This window comes from Lacerta agilis, chromosome 12 (assembly GCF_009819535.1).
Source record: "Lacerta agilis isolate rLacAgi1 chromosome 12, rLacAgi1.pri, whole genome shotgun sequence".
NCBI classification, from domain to species: domain Eukaryota; kingdom Metazoa; phylum Chordata; class Lepidosauria; order Squamata; family Lacertidae; genus Lacerta; species Lacerta agilis.
In genome coordinates this window covers 34,388,912-34,407,387 of record NC_046323.1, presented here as the reverse complement: position 1 = coordinate 34,407,387, position 18,476 = coordinate 34,388,912, and the positions used below count along the sequence as shown (strand labels likewise).

The following is an 18,476-nucleotide window of genomic DNA, read 5'->3' as shown; positions in this document are numbered from 1 at the left end:
CTGAATATATTGTAGAACTACAATGTCCATCATCCATTACCATTAGTCATGCTGGCTGGGGTTGATTGTATCTGACAACATCTGGAGAGTCACTGGTTCCTTATCTAGGCCATAAAGCAACAATAAAGCAGACAGTTCAAGTAACAGATTCCCTAAGAAATATCCTGCCTCCAATTTCTGCTTCTATGTGCCATTAATGAATGAACTTCATTCTACAGCAGAGGCATCATTTTGATTTTGATTGCTTCAAAACGCAATGATGTCTTAAGGCTGACATTACGAGCGCAGAACAACAGAAATATTAAATAGCTTGAAATAGTAAGGGAAGAAGGCAGACAAAATTGCACATACCTGAAAATAAGATTGAACACCTAAAAGCACTTCAGCTCTGTTCCACTGAGGACCCTGGGGGCCACTCTGTGACCAAAGTTCAAAAGACATGTTTCCCTCTTTTCTGAGCACCTAAAAATCGAACAGCATCTACAGTGAAATGAGCAACTCATGTTTTGCAAATCGTTAAGACAGTCTTTTAACAGCTTCAGTTTAGCTCCATGTTTCATTTTTACAGGAAAAGAAATAGTTATAACAACTATCCTACAAATCTCTGAACATGCAGTATGTTTATGGTGAATGACTTTTTTTAAAAAAAAAACAGAATCTGGGATAGTAGCCTCTTAACTCACACCAGTCTTTGATTTATTTACACATTTAAAGCATTAACTTGCAGGCACATGTAGTGCTAGCTGGGAATGGCTTCCTTTTGGTAAGATCTGGTCTGAATAATACCAGAACCACATGAGCAAAGCCAATGTTTCTAACCCAATCACTGAACTCCTGGTCAGAATTGGTCTTTCATGTGTGGATTCAGTATCCACAACAGCAAGAAATTTGGTGATGGGTCTGTTTCTGCAACTGAGCACTCCTCCTGTGGGGGCATGACATGGGATACTAGAGAACATCCCCATGCTTCTCCTTGCATGTTATTAGTGGGGCAAGAAAGGGGAAGGAGGGAATAATGCCTGAAAAGGGCTGGGGATTAATACATAAGGGAGAGGATAGGAGCCCCAGAATAACAACTTTTACATTTTGATTGTGTAAGCAAGACTTGATCATTTCCACTTCAACTGGTTTGAATAGCAAGTGATGACACTTGCCTTCAGTATGCCGAAGAAATAAGAAAAGCAGTCCTAATACCAAGAACAGTTAAAATTGCTATTACCCCATGATTGTATTCAGTTTCAAAACTAATTTTAGTTTCGCAGTACATTAAACATCCAGTTGTTTGCATAAAAAACTTTTGCAATCAAGTTCCAGAGCTCTTGTTTAGTTTGAACTTCAGAAGGTGCATGAGGTGTCCTCCTCGCTTCCTGCCTCAGTAAATATTCATTGAATTGTGACGGGTCATTCCCAGGAGTCAACTGCCCTAAACATGCTTCACTGAAGCTAAAGTGTCTTAACTGAGTCAAACTGACAACATCAGGAGATGGAAGTATGGTGATGTATGTCAAATTGTGATTCTAGACAGCGCTGACAGAACTGTACATCATCAGCTCTCCAAAACGCTTTTCCTCTCCAGGATTTATCACCTGGTATAATGATCTGCAGTTTTAGCTCCGGGACAATCTTAGAGGGTTTTCATCTCCCAGTTGCACATAACATGGCAAAATGAAATAACCATTCCCTTTAAATGGAACAGTTTTCATTGACAGAGAAGTCTCGCATATCAACATTATTTCTTTTATTTAATTAGAACATTTGTACCCCACTCTTCAGCCAAAAAAGGCTCGCAGAGCAGCTTACATATAATCAATTGAAACATTCCCTCTTGCAGGCTTACAAACCGCCGCCCCCCCCCCCACCAATGACACAGCAGGGGAGAGGGACAGGGAGGCAAAGGGGGGGGAGCAAACTCAGTTCTTAAACAATGACTAGGTGCCATAGAGACACTTCAGGGGGTGATAACAGAATAAAGAAGGGAGCTGAAGCCCAAGATAGGAAGAAAGGTGGTAAGGAAACACCTAGCTACTTTAAATGAATTCAGCTCTCCAGGGCCTGAGGAGCTGCACCCGAGGATGCTAAAGGAGCTTGTGGGTGTAATCTCAGGGCTATGTATGCTACCTTGAGCTCCCTGAAGGGAAGGTGGGACATAAATGTAATCATCATCATCATCATCATCATCATCATGCAGGTTGTAAATATTCTTCTTCTTTTTTTAGTCTATAAGCTGTCTTTTTAGTACCTTCAGTGAACCCACTGTTGCCCCATTCATGTAGTTCCAAAACACCAGCTTGCACTTCGGTCCAGTCTGAGAAATTACTGGAGTGGTAATGTCAGCAGTGTGTCCAAATTCTCCATTGGAACTGTCTGCATAGAGATACCAGCCTTCCTTAGTTGCCCTGTAAAGAGAGAAATTCACAAATCAAATGAATTATTTTACTGTTGTACTGAAAATATGAACAGGGATAAACCACTGTCAGATATATTAAAAAGAAACACACCTCTAAGATCAAGACACGCTTCATGCAATCATACACACACACACACACACACACAATAATTATTGGAATATTAGTGGTTTCACTTTTCATAGATGAAAACACCTGGGGAGGGCAGGAGAATGGATTCTATTCAATTTGCAGTTTTCAATGGGAACGTATGGTAAATGATTGCCATTTATTGCAGAAGAAGTACAAGAGGAGTTAAAGGGCTTTTTCTGAAAATTTTAAGGTGCCATTATGACAGAAGAAGAAAAACAATGCTAAACAATGGCTACATTCTCCATAGATGGAACTCAGGTTATTCCGTAAAATATGCAATTTTTAATGGCAAAGATATAAAATGACTGTGGCAGTGTAATCCTAGGCAAGTTTACTCAGAGGTAAGCAACACTGCGACTGCAAAAAGATCAAACTTATCCATCCTTAAAGAAATCAGCCCTGAGTGCTCACTGGAAGGACAGATCCTGAAGTTGAGGCTCCAGTACTTTGGCCACCTCATGAGAAGAGAAGACTCCCTAGAAAAGACCCTGATGTTGGGAAAGATGGAGGGCACAAGGAGAAGGGGATGACAGAGGATGAGATGGCTGGAAGTGTTCTCGAAGCGACTAGCATGAGTTTGGCCAAACTGCGGGAGGCAGTGAAAGATAGGCGTGCCTGGCGTGCTCTGGTCCATGGGGTCACAAAGAGTCCGGAACGACTGAACGAGCAACACTGCATTCAACAAAGTTCACTCCCAGGTTAAGTGTATAGAGGATAATTTGCAACCTTAATACTTAGGTATATTTAGTCTATTATAAGAAATTAAGCCTGGTACAACTATAATAAGGTGGCGCTGTGGTCTAAACCACAGAGCCTAGGGCTTGCCGATCAGGTCGACGGTTCGAATCTCCGCAATGGGGTGAGCTCCCATTGCTCGGCCCCTGCTCCTGCCAACCTAGCAGCTCGAAAGCACATTGAAGTGCAAGTAGATAAATAGGTACCGCTCCAGTGGGAAGGTAAACAGCGTTTCCGTGCGCTGCTCTGGTTCACCAGAAGTGGCTTAGTCATGCTGGCTACATGACCCAGAAGCTGTCTGCAGACAAATACTAGTTCCCTCGGCCAGTAAAGCGAGATGAACGCCGCAACCCCAGAGTCATCTGCGACTGGACTTAACGGTCAGGGGTCCCTTTACCTTTACCTTTGCAACTCTTAAGTCAGTCTTAGTGGTAAAGAGATCCCCAACAATTATTCTCATTGGTCTGCTTATCAGTACCCAAGAATCTTTTTATCCTATCCAGTGAGCATATTTCTCTAGTTTATGTGGCTATGTGCATAATATATGCATGTGCATGAATGTATTGCACACGTTCCTGTCCAAATGTTATGGTCACCATAGACTTTTCTCTCAGTTCCATCTTCCTAAACAGGTGGTGACCAGAGAAAGGACCTTCTCAATTATAGCTTCCAATTTGGAATGCCCTTCCCATTTGGTTTAGTGCCAAATTTGATTTATGGGGCTGAGGGGGAATGATGCCAGGAAGAAACATTTTCATTTGACAAGACTTCTAGTATACAACCTGATTTTAATCTACTAATATCTTACTGGGTTTTTCCTGTTTATATTGTGTTTTTATGCACTGCATTGTTACTTTGTTGCTGTGTTAATACAATGCTATTTACCAATTTTTAGTGTTAACCTGATATTATTGCTACCCTAAGAAATTCATTTAACTGAAGAATGGCATATATGTGTGTTAAATAAATAAATAGATCTGCATGTAAATATTTCCAAGTACCAATCAATAATGTTTAACTTCAAATATTTTTTGCAGGTTGGGTAAAGGGACCCCTGACCATTAGGTCCAGTTGCAAACGACTCTGGGGTTGTGGCGCTCATCTTGCTTTATTGGCCGAGGGAGCTGGCGTACAGCTTCTGGGTCATGTGGCTAGCATGACTAAGCCGCTTCTGGCGAACCAGAGCAGCGCACGGAAATGCCGTTTACCTTCCTGCCGGAGCGGTACCTATTTATCTACTTGCACTTTGACGTGCTTTTGAACTGCTAGGTTGGCAGGAGCCAGGGGCCGAGCAACAGGAGCTCACCCCATCGTGGGGATTTGAACCGCCGACCTTCTGATCGGCAAACCCTAGGCTCTGTGGTTTAACCCACAGCACCACCCGCGTCCCTTTTTGCAGGTTATGAGGGTACAAAATGTAGGTTTGCATGCTCACCAACAGAGAAAAAAGATACATTTTACCCATTTGTGTCTTCTGTTGTTGTCTTTATTTTATTTTTAAATGATGCTTGCTGCTGTTTTGCCCTTGGGAAAATTCCTCCTGAATTGCTAAGTGGGCGTTAAGAAGCGTATTCTCTCTTTTCTCATGACAGTAATGCTTATGAGAGTAGACTCGGAGATACTGTGAGATTTCTTTACCCTGTCTCCTGAGTTCTCTCATAGAGTATTTTAATGCGCTTCAATGATCCTATGAAAGAATGCTATAAACTGTACAATTTTGACCTTGCTTTGTTGCAACCATTTGATTCACTGTTTATCCCCTTGGTTCTTTCCTTACTTGGGCAAAGAAGGGAGCTCAACATTCTGAACGTCTAAAGTTTTCAAAATCTATATTATAAGTACATTTGCTTTCTCATGCAATTCAGTATTTTTCAGCCAGACTATTAAAAAACAGTTTTTAAAAAAGGTAAAAGCCATTTTGGAAGGTTATGATTTCTATGAAGGTTCAGCTCTCAGCACAGTTTACCAATTCTGTTCAGTACTTCCGTGTGCAGCAATAGAGAAGTAAGTAAATGCAGATGCAGATTCCTATTACAGTTCAAATATTCAGAAAAACCAATATAATCTGTCAAGTATGAATTGTTTTTAAAAAGGCAAGTTATTCTGTTACAGGCTATACATATAAAACCCAACTCTGAAGCATACTTTGCGGCAATGGTTTCATTGAAGTGCCTGGAGGATTTTCCACATTACCAATTTATTGCATAATAAACACGCTTTCCCTTCTCATTTGTTGTGCACAGTCCACGTGGCTTCTCTCAAAAGGAAAGCAGATTTTTATTGTGCACCATAGCCACATCATTTCTGGCCTTGGGAAAAAAAATGGAATTCTCTCTCCAGATAGCACATGACTGTTGTTGAAATGCATTTGTACACCTTTAAGAACATCATTGGCAAGGGCAAGGAGGAGTGATTTCACATGTGCAAGCTGGGCTTCCTCAAAGTCAACTACAAAAGAAGAAAAGGGTCCTGTGCAATTACAAAAAGTATCTGGGTTGTTATGCAAATGTCAACTTGTATCTAGCAAATGTCAACTTGTATCTAGCATGGGTGTCTAAGCTGAAACCTTGTGTTGCCTTTTTGATGATTAAATATAGCCACTGGGGCATGCAACAAAATTCCATTGTGACATGCTACTTTTAAAGTCAGACTTGCTGTTTTCCCATTCCATTCTTCTGCTTCTCCTCCTCCCAGGCTTCCCATTTTTTAAATCTCTCAGGTTCAGAGTTTCTAGCATCCTGTTTTCCACAGTGGTCACTAGCCAGCCAGTGAACTTATTCTAATAGCAGAAGAGTAATATTCATTTATTAAATTTGTATATCGCCCTTCATCCGTAGATAAACATAAAAATACAATATTAAAAACACAAACTACATAACAAAAATAAGAAGAAAAAAACCAAACCAAGAATCTCCCACTCCCACAACACATTTAAAAGGGTATGGGATGTTAATCAGCCCAAGGCCTGGTTGAAGAAGAAAGAATGCATTGTTCTTTTACTTGTTTTTAACTTCAGCTAATTTGAGAGCACAGACTTGGTTTGGTATGTGCTGGATTTGTTTTCCCTGCATCTTACATACAGTGTTTTTTGGGCAACCTTGTGTTCTGATTCAGAAGCCTCTGGGTGCAATGCAATAGCTGCTTCATGCTACAGTATTTACTACAGTGTGGGATACCTTCCAGCTCTGTATAGCCTGGGAATGGGATATTTAAACAATCACCTTGTCTTATTTGAACCAACCCAAGAACTGATATCCACATATATTTATAAATGCATACGTGTATTTATACTGCATTTATGTCTTTGAATGTGTTGTAAGTTGCTTGGAGACCTTTGGGTGGCAAGCAACTAACAGGTCTACTAAACAAACAAACAAACAAACAAACAAACAACAAGCACAATATTGGACATCCTACACCATGTCCCAGTGCTGTAAGAAGTGTGGGTGCTGGCACAATGATTTCCTGCTGTGCTGCTGAGGGTGTACAATGCTTGACCAAAGACCCATGAGCATTCTAACAAGCTGTTTGGGTTTCTATCCGCATCTGTGAATTTTTGGTGTTAACATATTATTTTTGATGTTCTTTGCAATCTTATGCTTTCAGGAATATTTTAAGATTGTCCTTGTTTTATCCCCCCCCCCACTGCAAGCCATTTTGAGGAGCCTTTTACATAAAAGTGTGTCGTCGTCCCCTAAGAATTATAAACCAAACAAACTAGCCATAACCCTGCACTCAGGGATTGGCTGCAACTGTACATCATGCTAAACCATAAGCAATAGACTATTGATAAAGGGCAATGTGCTAGTTTAGTGCATACGCCTGTATGATTTTGCTTCTCTCTTCATCAAGCTGATTAACCATGGCCTGCAAGCCAGCGCACTGTTTTCCAAACAAACCTTTATGCTAAGCAAAGGTTTGTTCTTGCCATAATTATTGTGGTTTGTTTGGAAGAAACCATAAGTGTGGGGGTGCACACCATGCGAAGCCAAGACTTGCACTTTGTTACTCCCAGCTTGGAAAAGTGAGAGGTGCAGTGGGAGTCATTCAGTGCTGTGCACAGAAGTTTTGTAAATGGATGTGGAAATGAGGGGACCTGAATTTATGGTTGGAGAGACAGGAAATCCAGGTTTGACTGATTCATCCATCCCTATCGAGCACACTACTCATTCCTGGTGATGATAATCCATATTTTATAGCTTGCTGTGACATGCACCCTTGGCCAGTGAGACCTACCCAAAGGCACTATTGAACTTCATGGTTGAGAAGAGATTTGGAAGCTCTTTCCCACAATGCAGTTGCTGTTGAAGAGTTGAGCTTTAAGTACATGACTTGACTGAAAGACAAAAATGAGTAGGGGTGCAGAAATGGAGCGATTCACTTTTACCACTTTTGTGTATTATGCAACAACAGGTTTTTTTTGCAGAACATAACACTGATTAAAAGAATGCTAAGTAGGCAATGTAAATTAATGTCATACATTCCATTACATGTTGAATAGAATATAGTCTGAAGTGACTATATTTAATGGAGCTTGAAGTATACATACCATTATATAGCACAGAGATGCATACACACACGAGGAGAGACATCACTAACTACTGAAACATGACATGTGGAGGGTAAAGAACACTACATAAGAGCCATTTTCACTGCACAGATTCAAGTACTGCATTATAAAGAATACTCTCCAGCACTGTTTATGATCTCTGTTTCTTAAAGTGTCATTTGAATGCACTTCCATTAATTTCACACTATCTCAATGAGACATCTATCTAAAATATATATACTGTCAGCACATTCCACCCAAAGCAGCCAACATAAACACATTGCAGTGAAAAATATTTATCCTTTCATTCCACCCACTCACCCATACTGAAAAGCTAAATTGCAAACACAAATGCACTCTCAATGGTATATAATGTTGCTTTTAAATTTTAAGTATGCCTGGATTCATAATTTTCAGTCTACGATTTAAAGAGTTTCTACAGATTTTCTTTTTCTAGACCCTTATTGTTGTGTCCCACAAATCAGCCTTATTTCTTTGGGAACTTCCACCATGAAGACATCGTCAAACAACCTGCAAGTTATTGTGCATTTGGCATGAGAGTGGCAAAAGACATGAGCCCTCTTCCAAACCTGTCCCTCCCCAAAAGGCATTCAGCAAGGTAAGCACCAGTAGCAGATTTATAGGTATGCACAGAATGTGTGAAATTAGGGCCCGTGTGGTTGAGGGGCACCAAATAATTGAGAGAAACTGTTTGAGATATGACTACAATGAACTGCCAAATTCTAGTAGTAGTAGAAGAAGAAGAGTTTGGATTTGATATCCTGCTTTTCACTACCTGAAGGAGTCTCAAAGCGGCTAACATTCTCCTTTCCCTTCCTCCCCCACAATAAACACTCTCTGAGGTGAGTGGGGCTGAGAGACTTCAAAGAAGTGTGACTAGCCCAAGGTCACCCAGCAGCTGCATGTGGAGGAGTGTAGACACGAACCCGGTTCCCCAGATTATGAGTCTACCGCTCTTAACCACTACACCACACTGGCTCTCAGTATTTCTAGTTTGTTGTGTTGTTTTCACTTATCATTTCTCCTGCTCCTCAATAAAATCATTAGAGGCTGATCCAATAGGATCATCGTTGAACAGTGGTGCCAGACTTTGACTTCTTACTTTTTAAAAACAAACAAACCCAAGTCTCTAACCTTTATAGAAAGAAAGTTATGAAGCATAATGTGCAGATATCTAGCTAAGCAATTTGTGTTAAATGAACCAGCCTGGCTTCTCCTACCTTTCAGTGTTTTTAGCCAATGAGTGAAGTCAGAACTGTATTTATGCCAGAAGGGGCCCTAAACTCTGAGCTTTTGCTTTTTTAAAAAATGAAGTCTCTAGCCCTTCTAGAAGTAAAGTTGTGCAGGCAACCTTTTAAGCAAGGAGAGTCCACTGACATGAACAGAGGGGCAGGTATGCTGCCTCTGGCTCTGCAACACTGAGTACTTGCTGAAGTTCAGTTCCAATTGGCTATGATGTTAACTCCTCCCCTTCTTTCTGAAGCAAAGACGTTGCCTGGGCAGTTATTGTGGGACAAAGATGGGAGAGCATAGGAGAGATAGGGTGAGATAGGTGAGGGGAGAGAGACTCTGTGTTGGCCAGCAGGCTTTCTCACCTGTCTTGCCCTACCCTCCAGCCCTAGGAGCCTTCATAAGAGAGCTGTTTCCAGAGGAAGAACTGGGAGGGAAGACAGACTCTGTTTGCCATTAGAGGGTGGTTGGTTTCACCTGTGCTACCCTACTTCCTGCCCAAAGAACTTCCAGAACGGCATTGCTGCCACAGGCATTATGTGTATATGCACTTTAGTGAGCTGAATAGAGTGAGATATTATGAGTTATGGGGGTGTGGAGCGTGTGTGTATGATCTTAACAGCAATTAGTTTATTTTTTGGTTGCTATTTTGTTAATATTGTTTTATGGATTATAAATGCTGTTAATCACATAATATGCTTTTTGCTTTAATTGCGGTGTTTAGCTTATTTTTTTCGTTGTTGCTTTGTTCACAATGTTTTTTAGACTATAATTCTTCCACTGGTGACTTGTTAATTATTTCATATGATTTGTGCTGTACTTGTGATGTTTTATTATGTTCTTATAATGTTCTTGTTATGTATTGTTTGTAACCGGCTTTGGGATTGATCTGAATGAAAGGCAGCATAGAAATATAATATAATAAATCAAATCAAAGGAAAGATGCTACCCCTTTGGGCTTTTGGAGGATGTTGGGGTTGGGGAAGTGCTAAGACCATTCCATCTCCTTTGCTTTGGCTGCCTATGGAAGGACTTTTTGAAAAAGGGCAGGGTGGGGGGGGGAGGCTTTTTGAAAAGCATGCAGAAAAGATGTGCTGAGGCCTATTTGCCTCCTCTTTGTGTTGCTGCCTGAAGAGGGTTTCACTGAGCCCTCAGTAAACCCCTCTCCCACATGTAGCTTCATCCACAGAGTTAGTACAGACTGCTGGTTCTTCTCTTTCAGTTCCCTGCCTCAATTGAGAGAGGGGCGTTAATTCAGTGCCATTATTGCTTGAAAGTCACATCAACTACTGTGTCAGTCTCCACTAGTCCAAACAGAAGACTACGAAAATAGGAAGGCAAACATTCCAATATCCCTCACAATAAGAAACCCCTTGTTTCGGGCTTAGTGCTGGAGTACAGAATCAACTCCACAGAAATCAGAGCCCTTAGAGAATCGGATAATTACCATTTAATCTACAGTAACATAATTAACTGCAAAATGAATTTCTTGTCAGAAGAAAATTACTCAGGTTAATCTATGAATGCAATCATACACTATATGCACTATAGGTAAAATGTACCCAGACTTTTCAGCAGATGAGCAAAGAGGAATTTAGCTCATTCTGAGAAATCCTTAGTGTTTTGCAGTTAATGCCCAAAAAGTGATATGGAGTGCTGTGGAAGACACATAACCAGAGATGTGCTTTGTCATTGAACTTCCATTCCCCAAAGGGCAAGCCACTGTTAAGTATAAAGGCAACATATCTCTTTGGTAGTGGTAGGGCTGCCATATATTATTTTCTTGGTTTTTTTTGAGTTTTTCACTTTGAAATATAGCAACCCTAGGTAGTGGAAACTATTTTGCAGTTACACATACCAAAAAGCAAAAAAAACCAAAGCAAAACTAGGGCAAAGCTCTAGCTGTGAGACTGTTCCCACTTTTTGAGTGTGGGTCACATCTGAATAGATGTTATTTGTTTTAGACAGATTTAAGCTGGTTGTTGTTGTTGGTGGTGTGTATTAGTATAATTTTTTAAGTTCTTCTTGCTACCCCTAAGATCTTTTGTGACTACAGTGACCTAGAAATGTGAGTAAATATAAATAAATGACCTAATATAAGTGTACTTTTTTTTTAACCAACAAAGGATATTGGGACAAGCCGGATGGCAGCCAAATTAAACATACAGTATTATAGTCACATAAATAAGCCAAGACTGGATGGTAATCAATGCGATTCCTGTTTCTTTCACAATGCCTTTGATTTTACTTATTTTAATTCACTTCTCTTCCTTTGATAATTCAAAAAGCTCTCAGGTTTCCCACTACCTGATTAAAAACAGCATGGTTAATAATTCACAAACCAAAGGGCACCAGAGATGAAGAATTCCATATTTAACACAACAATTGCTGAATACTAGCTAAAAAAATTCTCTACTGTTCTTTTTTGTTGTTGTTATTTTGTTGTGCTTTAAGTTTGGCTGCTTCAGACAAAGAGCTGAAATTAATTCACAATTCTTCTGTGGCTCATCCAAAACAGAGCACATCTCATTAACATTCCATCATAAATCCTCTGAGCTTGAAAGGAAAAGGAAACAATGGGATAAAATCTCACTCTCAAGTAATAAAGATGGAAGCAGACATTCCAGCACAGCATCTAATCACAGTTGGCATGATTTATTTACAGTTTTGCAACTCTTCTGTGGTTTGGCACAATATGAAATTGAGGTTTCGCTTGGCAAATGCTTTAACAGTTCCAGTTTTTCCCACTTGGTCAGGGTATAAGATTATATGACTGTGCTTGCTGCTTTTGACTGTCATGTCAAATCAGATCCAGACCCAACAGAGAGAAGCTATTACCCCAATGACATTCAGCCAATAACTTAACAGAGTCTATGTGAGAAAACAGTGGGAGTCACTTGGGAAACAGCACCATAGGATGCCTGTTCCAATATAAGCTATATAAGGATTCTTAGAATCATTTCCACTAGCAGTTATGCACTTGATGATACAGCCTTATGTGAATGGGCCATCCATACAAATAGGTCCTAAATGATCCAATGAGTCACACTTTGGCTTACAGATAATTGCAGGACCTCATATTTGTATATAAGCAAACACAGCTAGCATGCAACAAAACACGCACATTAAATCTTTTTATTGTTCAGCATATCATGCGCAAATCCAGATAATCCAAATAATCTTTTTACAAGGAAATGATAGTCTGCATAATGAACCCACTAGAAATCAATAGCCACTCCCCCCCCTTGAGTCCAAGGCAATTCCGCTGTTTGTTATGTGAAGACCTGGGAGAGTTTGTGAGACGTTGTCTGACATAGGTGCTGTACGAGGTCTGGGCTCAAAGTGTTTATCCTCAAATTGCGTCAGATTCAAGTCAGTATGTGTGTTAATGGAATCTAGTGCACTAACCTGCTGGCAAAATGGGACCCCGCCCCCTACATGGAACACCACTGGGGGAGGAAAACGGAGATTGTTCCACTGGGCAAGCTTGCAATGATGGAATGATTGGAAAAGCATGATGCTGATTTCCTCCCATTGCCTGTTCTCAAACCTTCCTTAGTTGTACAACCTAAGCATGCATCCCTTCTTGCACATGAATCCCCACCACCACATTAAATCTGAGTTAAGCAACACATATAACTAATATTGAACCCAGGGCCTCAAAGTGTTCTTGGATTATGATGGCCAGATAAAATCACAAACTCAGGTAGAACAGGTGGAGGAGGCACACAGGGAACTCAAAAAGTGGATTGGGAGGAATGTGCCTGATAGCAGAGGACAGGGCACAGTGCAGACAGTCATTCAGATCAGTCCCAATCCCTAAACCTTGATTAGGGCTATAGATCCATAGTAGAGCATTTGCTCTGCATGCAAATGGTCCCAAATTCAATCCCTGGCATATCTAGGTAGGGCTGGAGAAGCCTTCCATCTGAACTCTGGAGAGCCACTGCTATTCAATGTGCACCAACAGTCTGACTCAAAATACAATGTTCCATTGTTACAATGCACATATGTACCAGACTTTGGAGGCTCTAGATATAATTTATATAAGCTAAACACACACACACACACTAGCAGTCTAAGAAATCCATTGTAAAGATAGCGGAAGAGCTGTAACTAAAATGATAGAAGACATGCTTTGTATGCAGAAGGTCCAGGTTCAATCTCCAGCATTTCTGGATATGGCTGAAGAGGCTCATGCCTGAAACCCTGGAAAAACTCTGTTAAGTAAATTGTGTTTTCTGTTTCCAATTGTTTAGAACTATGCTAAGCAGACCAGAGCAGCAGCGGCACACTCACTGTTAAAATCTATCACAGCTGGCTAAATCTACACAGCCCGAAAGAAATACGTATACTTTAATTCTGAGTAGTTTGACCATTGCACTCACGTAGTATGATCAGTCGACGGTCTATGGCCCTCTCCACCTGGGTGGATGCCAGCTCCTTTTCCAAGGCCCCACTGGAATATATTAACAGTATGGGTTGAAGCTATTGTTGCCACTTGAGCAGCAGGCTGATACCATTCACAGAAGTTTCCACTGTCAAAGTCACAAGCATCTGAGGCTATTAAAACAAGAAAGAAAAGAACACTGAAATTATATTGAACAATATATACATGAAATGTCATTTCATTTCCAAGGACAGTTTGGCTAGTTTCTTTACAAGGCACTAGTAGTTGCTGTGTGAACGCTCTCATTGGTACTCTGCGTCAGAGCAATGCAAACTTTGTTATTGCAAGCAATAAGAGCCTGCCCAAAATGTTCTTCCCCCATGATGGTTTTTAGCCTTTTTATGATATACTGAAAGTTGTGTTCTACACTAAAGGATGGGACATTAAAATTTCCAAAACCAACCAAATAACCAACAAAATGGTTCTGGCTGGCTACTGATCTAAATATGATCAGCACAATTGTTAAAGCATGATTACTTTGATTAACCCTATTTATTTTGTATTTGTGTCTCTTCCCAGAGAGCAGATTTAACATACTATTTTCTTGAATGTTTCTTCTACCGTGGTACCTAGGGTTACATACACTTCAGGTTACATACGCTTCAGGTTACAGGCTCCGCTAACCCAGAAATAACGCTTCAGGAGAAGAACAGAAATCGTGCTCTGGCGGCACAGCAGCAGCGGGAGGTCCCATTAGCTAAAGTGGTGCTTCAGGTTAAGAACAGTTTCAGGTTAAGAACGGACCTCCGGAACGAATGAAGTACGTAACCAGATGTACCACTATATAGCTCTGTTTTAAAAGCAACACCTCCCCCCATTTCAAAAATTTAGCTTTTGTTGTATTAAACAAAATATTGTTCTCCTTCTGAACAGTAGTCATACGGTAAGTGAAGGGGTTTTGCTCTTATCATAATTGTTGCTAAATTTAGGGTGTCAATAGTACAGTGGTACCTCTGGTTACGTACTTCATTCATTCCGGAGGTCCGCTCTTAACCTGAAACTGTTCTTAACCTGAAGCACCACTTTAGCTAATGGGACCTCCCGCTGCTGCTGCTGCGCCGCCAGAGCACGATTTCTTCTCCTGAAGCAAAGTTCTTAACCTGAAGCGTTATTTCAGGGTTAGCGGAGTATGTAACCTGAAGTGTATGTAACCTGAGGTACCACTGTATTCGTGACATGATAGCTTGTTATGTTCCTAGGTATGACAACTGATGTCAAGGCTTTTGCCTTTTATAAATAAAGAATTCATTTATTCGATAAAACCACAAAGCCATTTTGAAGTCTGTGGCATCCCTGTCAGGTTTTGAAAGCCACTGCTCTCCAGAATATTTATTTAACAAGAATGAAACAGAATATATATATTAAATTCATTTAACTGTTATGGAACCATTAAGACCTACCATGCGTTATGCAGAATAGATATTTTAGGTTGAGCTTTTTGGTTATGAGCTATTAAATTGGCTCTATTAAATACTATGTAATCAACAATGATTTTACAGTGCTCTTTTGGGCTTATTTTGCATAAGAAACCAAACTAGATAACTTAATGTCACATATCTTCAACTCATTGCTTCAAATTTCCATAGCCTTTTGCATGCAGATGAGTGCAAAGGTGCTTTGTAGTCATTGGTCAGTTTAGTAAACTGAACAATTATATGTAACTTTAAAAATGAGAAATGGGCAGAACAATGCATGCTGGAGGTATTTCTTCGAAATCACTGCCATTTCAAATCCCAGTATCATATGAAAGAGCACACAACAGTTTTTTAAGTGAAAAACCTAAACTGAATTACTCTGAGAATGGGGAAGATACCAATAAAATTTAGATATGCACATAAGATAGCAATCTAATATGAACATGGGATAGCACCATGAAAGAATCAGGTCAATTTAATGCAGCAGTATTCATTAATAATTCTTATGCTCACCACAAGATGACTCATCAGATCTGTCAGAACAATCAGGACGGAAATCACACTTCTGGGTGATATTGATGCATTGGCCAGTGGCTCTGCAGATGAATTCTTTTTCTGTACAGTTGTTCATAGGAAGTGTCACAGGAATGGATGTCCCTGATGGAGTTGTTGAATCAACTGACAAATTCCCTTAAGAAGCAAATGGTTACAGTTATCTCTTATGAGTTTCGCAAATACCCTATTTTTTTTCATATATGAGGAACGGCCCTTAGCATGGAAAGCAAGCCCAATGAGAAAAGGTTTAACCTGGAGAAAAGAAGACTGAGCAGGTGACATTCAAATAGCTGGGTAGGTGTCGGTGTTTGCTCTTTGCAAGATCTAATGCACCTAAGTTATAGGAGGATAGGGGTTTTTTTGTTGAACAGTAAGTGATACGTCTTGACTCTAAGAGCCATTCAACAGTTGAACCAATTACCTGGAAGGGCGGTGGGCTCTCCCTCATATAGAGGGATAGTCTAGCTCTGGAATTCTTGCCTTGAGCAGGGGATTGGACTAGGTGGTCTACAAAGCTCTCTCTAACTCAAAGATTCTATGACTTCTTCCAAAATGGCTATTCATTTTCCTGCATTCTGCATTTCTGGGATTGGAAACTTCATTTGCATGCAAACTATAAGTCACAATTTGGCCACACTAAAAGTTTTAAGTCTAGATTTCTCCTTACCATTGTAAAGTGTGCAGTTCATAAAAGATAGGTCATCAATTCCAATGTCTCCAGTGAAGCCATCCCCCACAGTACCTTCCACCAAGAGCTAAGAAAAAGCAATAATTAAAAAGCCATCTGTCACTGCCACTGAGAGGATTTCCACTTCTAATTACATGTTTAATATCCATTTATACCCCTCCCCTCAAAAGAGTACGATTTTGACTTTTTATGAAGCGCTTATAGCCTTTCTTGAGGATAAACTGTGTTTATGAGAGAAACTAATCATGATTAACTCTCCCTGGTGCTCCTCTTAATCACAAGGAACACTTAAAGCATTAGTGTGGTTGGCTACACAGCCATGTGTAAGCCCATTAAAATATCACTGTAATATAGAATTATGGCAAGATTCTATAGTTAGAGCCTCATCATTGTTAGCACATTCAGTAGTAATCATTACATAATTAATCATGGTTAATGATTTCAGTGATCATGTGTCTGAAGCATAATATTAGGGGAATACAATTAAAATGAACCAAAATGAAGACGCTATTATATTATTCTACAAACAGTAAAGAAATAGTGTTTCAAGAGAACAGACTTTCTATATGGAGGTTCCCTTTAGATGTCACCCCAGCCACATGTGAGGCCTTATCCTGGAAGCACATCTATATGACTCAACTACATGGGCAGGAATGAATCACAATAACTTCACATCATGCTGAAAATATGAAGGAGCTGCTCAGAGTGAAGGAGCTCCCAAATGACCAAAGAAGATCTAAGAGATATCTGACTATAATCAATATCTGTGGTATTGCGGTTTTTATCTTACGCTAAATAAAGTGGTGCAACCTAAATTAAACTCCAGTTCAAATACAATGGGTTGGACTTAACATAATACTAAGTTGCTGGTTTGGTCAGCACAAGATTTCTACTTGTGCAATGTAACATTCTCTCCATCTCCTCACCCCATGCACCCCATAAATCTGTTCTGGGGTTTCCCCTAACCCTATGGAGAATAAAATAAAAAATAAAAAAATTCCTTCCAGTAGCACCTTAGAGACCAACTAAGTTTGTTCTTGGTATGAGCTCATACCAAGAACAAACTTAGTTGGTCTCTAAGGTGCTACTGGAAGGATTTTTTTTATTTTTTATTTTGTTTTGACTATGGCAGACCAACACGGCTACCTACCTGTAACTGGACCTATGGAGAATATTTGAGGACAGTGTGGGGCATTGTGGGGGAGAAGACATAAAGCCCCGTTGCACTGGCAGTAATCCCTCTGCCGGTGCTTTTATTTAGTTAAATACCCTCGTTATATTTCATTACATCCAGAGTTTAAAGGACTTGCCTTGACAGAGAGACACCTAGGTAGCTCCCCAATTAAGCTGCCCCTGAAGTCTGGAGAAGCTTCTAGAGTGTCATGCTGTATGAGATGTCAGGCACTGTCACTGGGAAGGAATACAAACAAAGACAGAGGGACACAGAGGGACACTTTTTTCTCGTGAGATCTTTTAGATCTTGTCCACAGTATTTTAGATTGGAGAGCTCATATTCTGTCCTAGTCTTGGACACTGTTAAATGTATTTGGGCATTCTTTATCAGCACAAAAGATGGAGAGCCTGATTATCTGGTCTGATTCCAAAATCAATTATTGGAAACAGTTAAAATGAAGGATTTATGCCAAGGGCCCTTCAAATAAGGGTCAAATAAGGAACACGAGGACACATTCCCAACATATGTGCCTGTGTCCTCCTTTCTTGCCTTACATAAGAACAGGAAGGGGAGCTACCAGTTTCTTCCTTCCTACACACCCTAACAAGTTTCAATATCAAGGCCTAAGTGGATGAGATGACATTAAAATCAGTACTGGATCCCCCATCTCTTTAAATTTTATAAATTTCCTGTTTTGGAAAACAACAGGTTGCACACCAGCAGATAGCCTTTCCCAGTCTGGGTCGTACCATCCATGTAGATAGCATAATTTCCAACATCAGCTATGCAATACAGGCAGTAGATCAAAACTGCACATTCAGATGTCATGTGGTTTGGGGAAATGATTGAACACCTATAAAACCCTTGCATGCACATGCCCTACAATAATGCTCTCGTCAATCATAAAAAGCAGTCACATGAATCCCACAGTCTGGATAAACAGAAAGATACATCTTAGTTTCAATATTAGATTTCCATGAGCCATAAGCTACAGGTGATAATTCAGATAATACATCCATATTTTTCAAAACTAAAGAGTGACAGGGGGAAATAAGCTGGAAAAGTGCAACTTAAATCGTAAAGCAACTGATATTTTCAAAAACAAATGTTACTCATCAGACA

The 18,476-nt window shown here is 40.1% G+C and overlaps 1 protein-coding gene across 1 annotated transcript in view; it reads right to left on the bottom strand.

Moving 5' to 3' along the window:
- MALRD1 (MAM and LDL receptor class A domain containing 1) overlaps positions 1–18,476 on the bottom strand; it is a 182,457-nt gene that overhangs the window by 146,679 nt on the left and 17,302 nt on the right. Inside the window, exons 6-10 of the mRNA XM_033165258.1 lie at positions 16,160–16,247; positions 15,451–15,627; positions 13,461–13,635; positions 2,240–2,396; positions 352–462 (exon numbers count right to left, since the gene is read on the bottom strand). Coding sequence (XP_033021149.1) covers positions 352–462; positions 2,240–2,396; positions 13,461–13,635; positions 15,451–15,627; positions 16,160–16,247 — 708 coding nt within the window. The remainder of the gene's footprint in view (positions 1–351; positions 463–2,239; positions 2,397–13,460; positions 13,636–15,450; positions 15,628–16,159; positions 16,248–18,476) is intronic.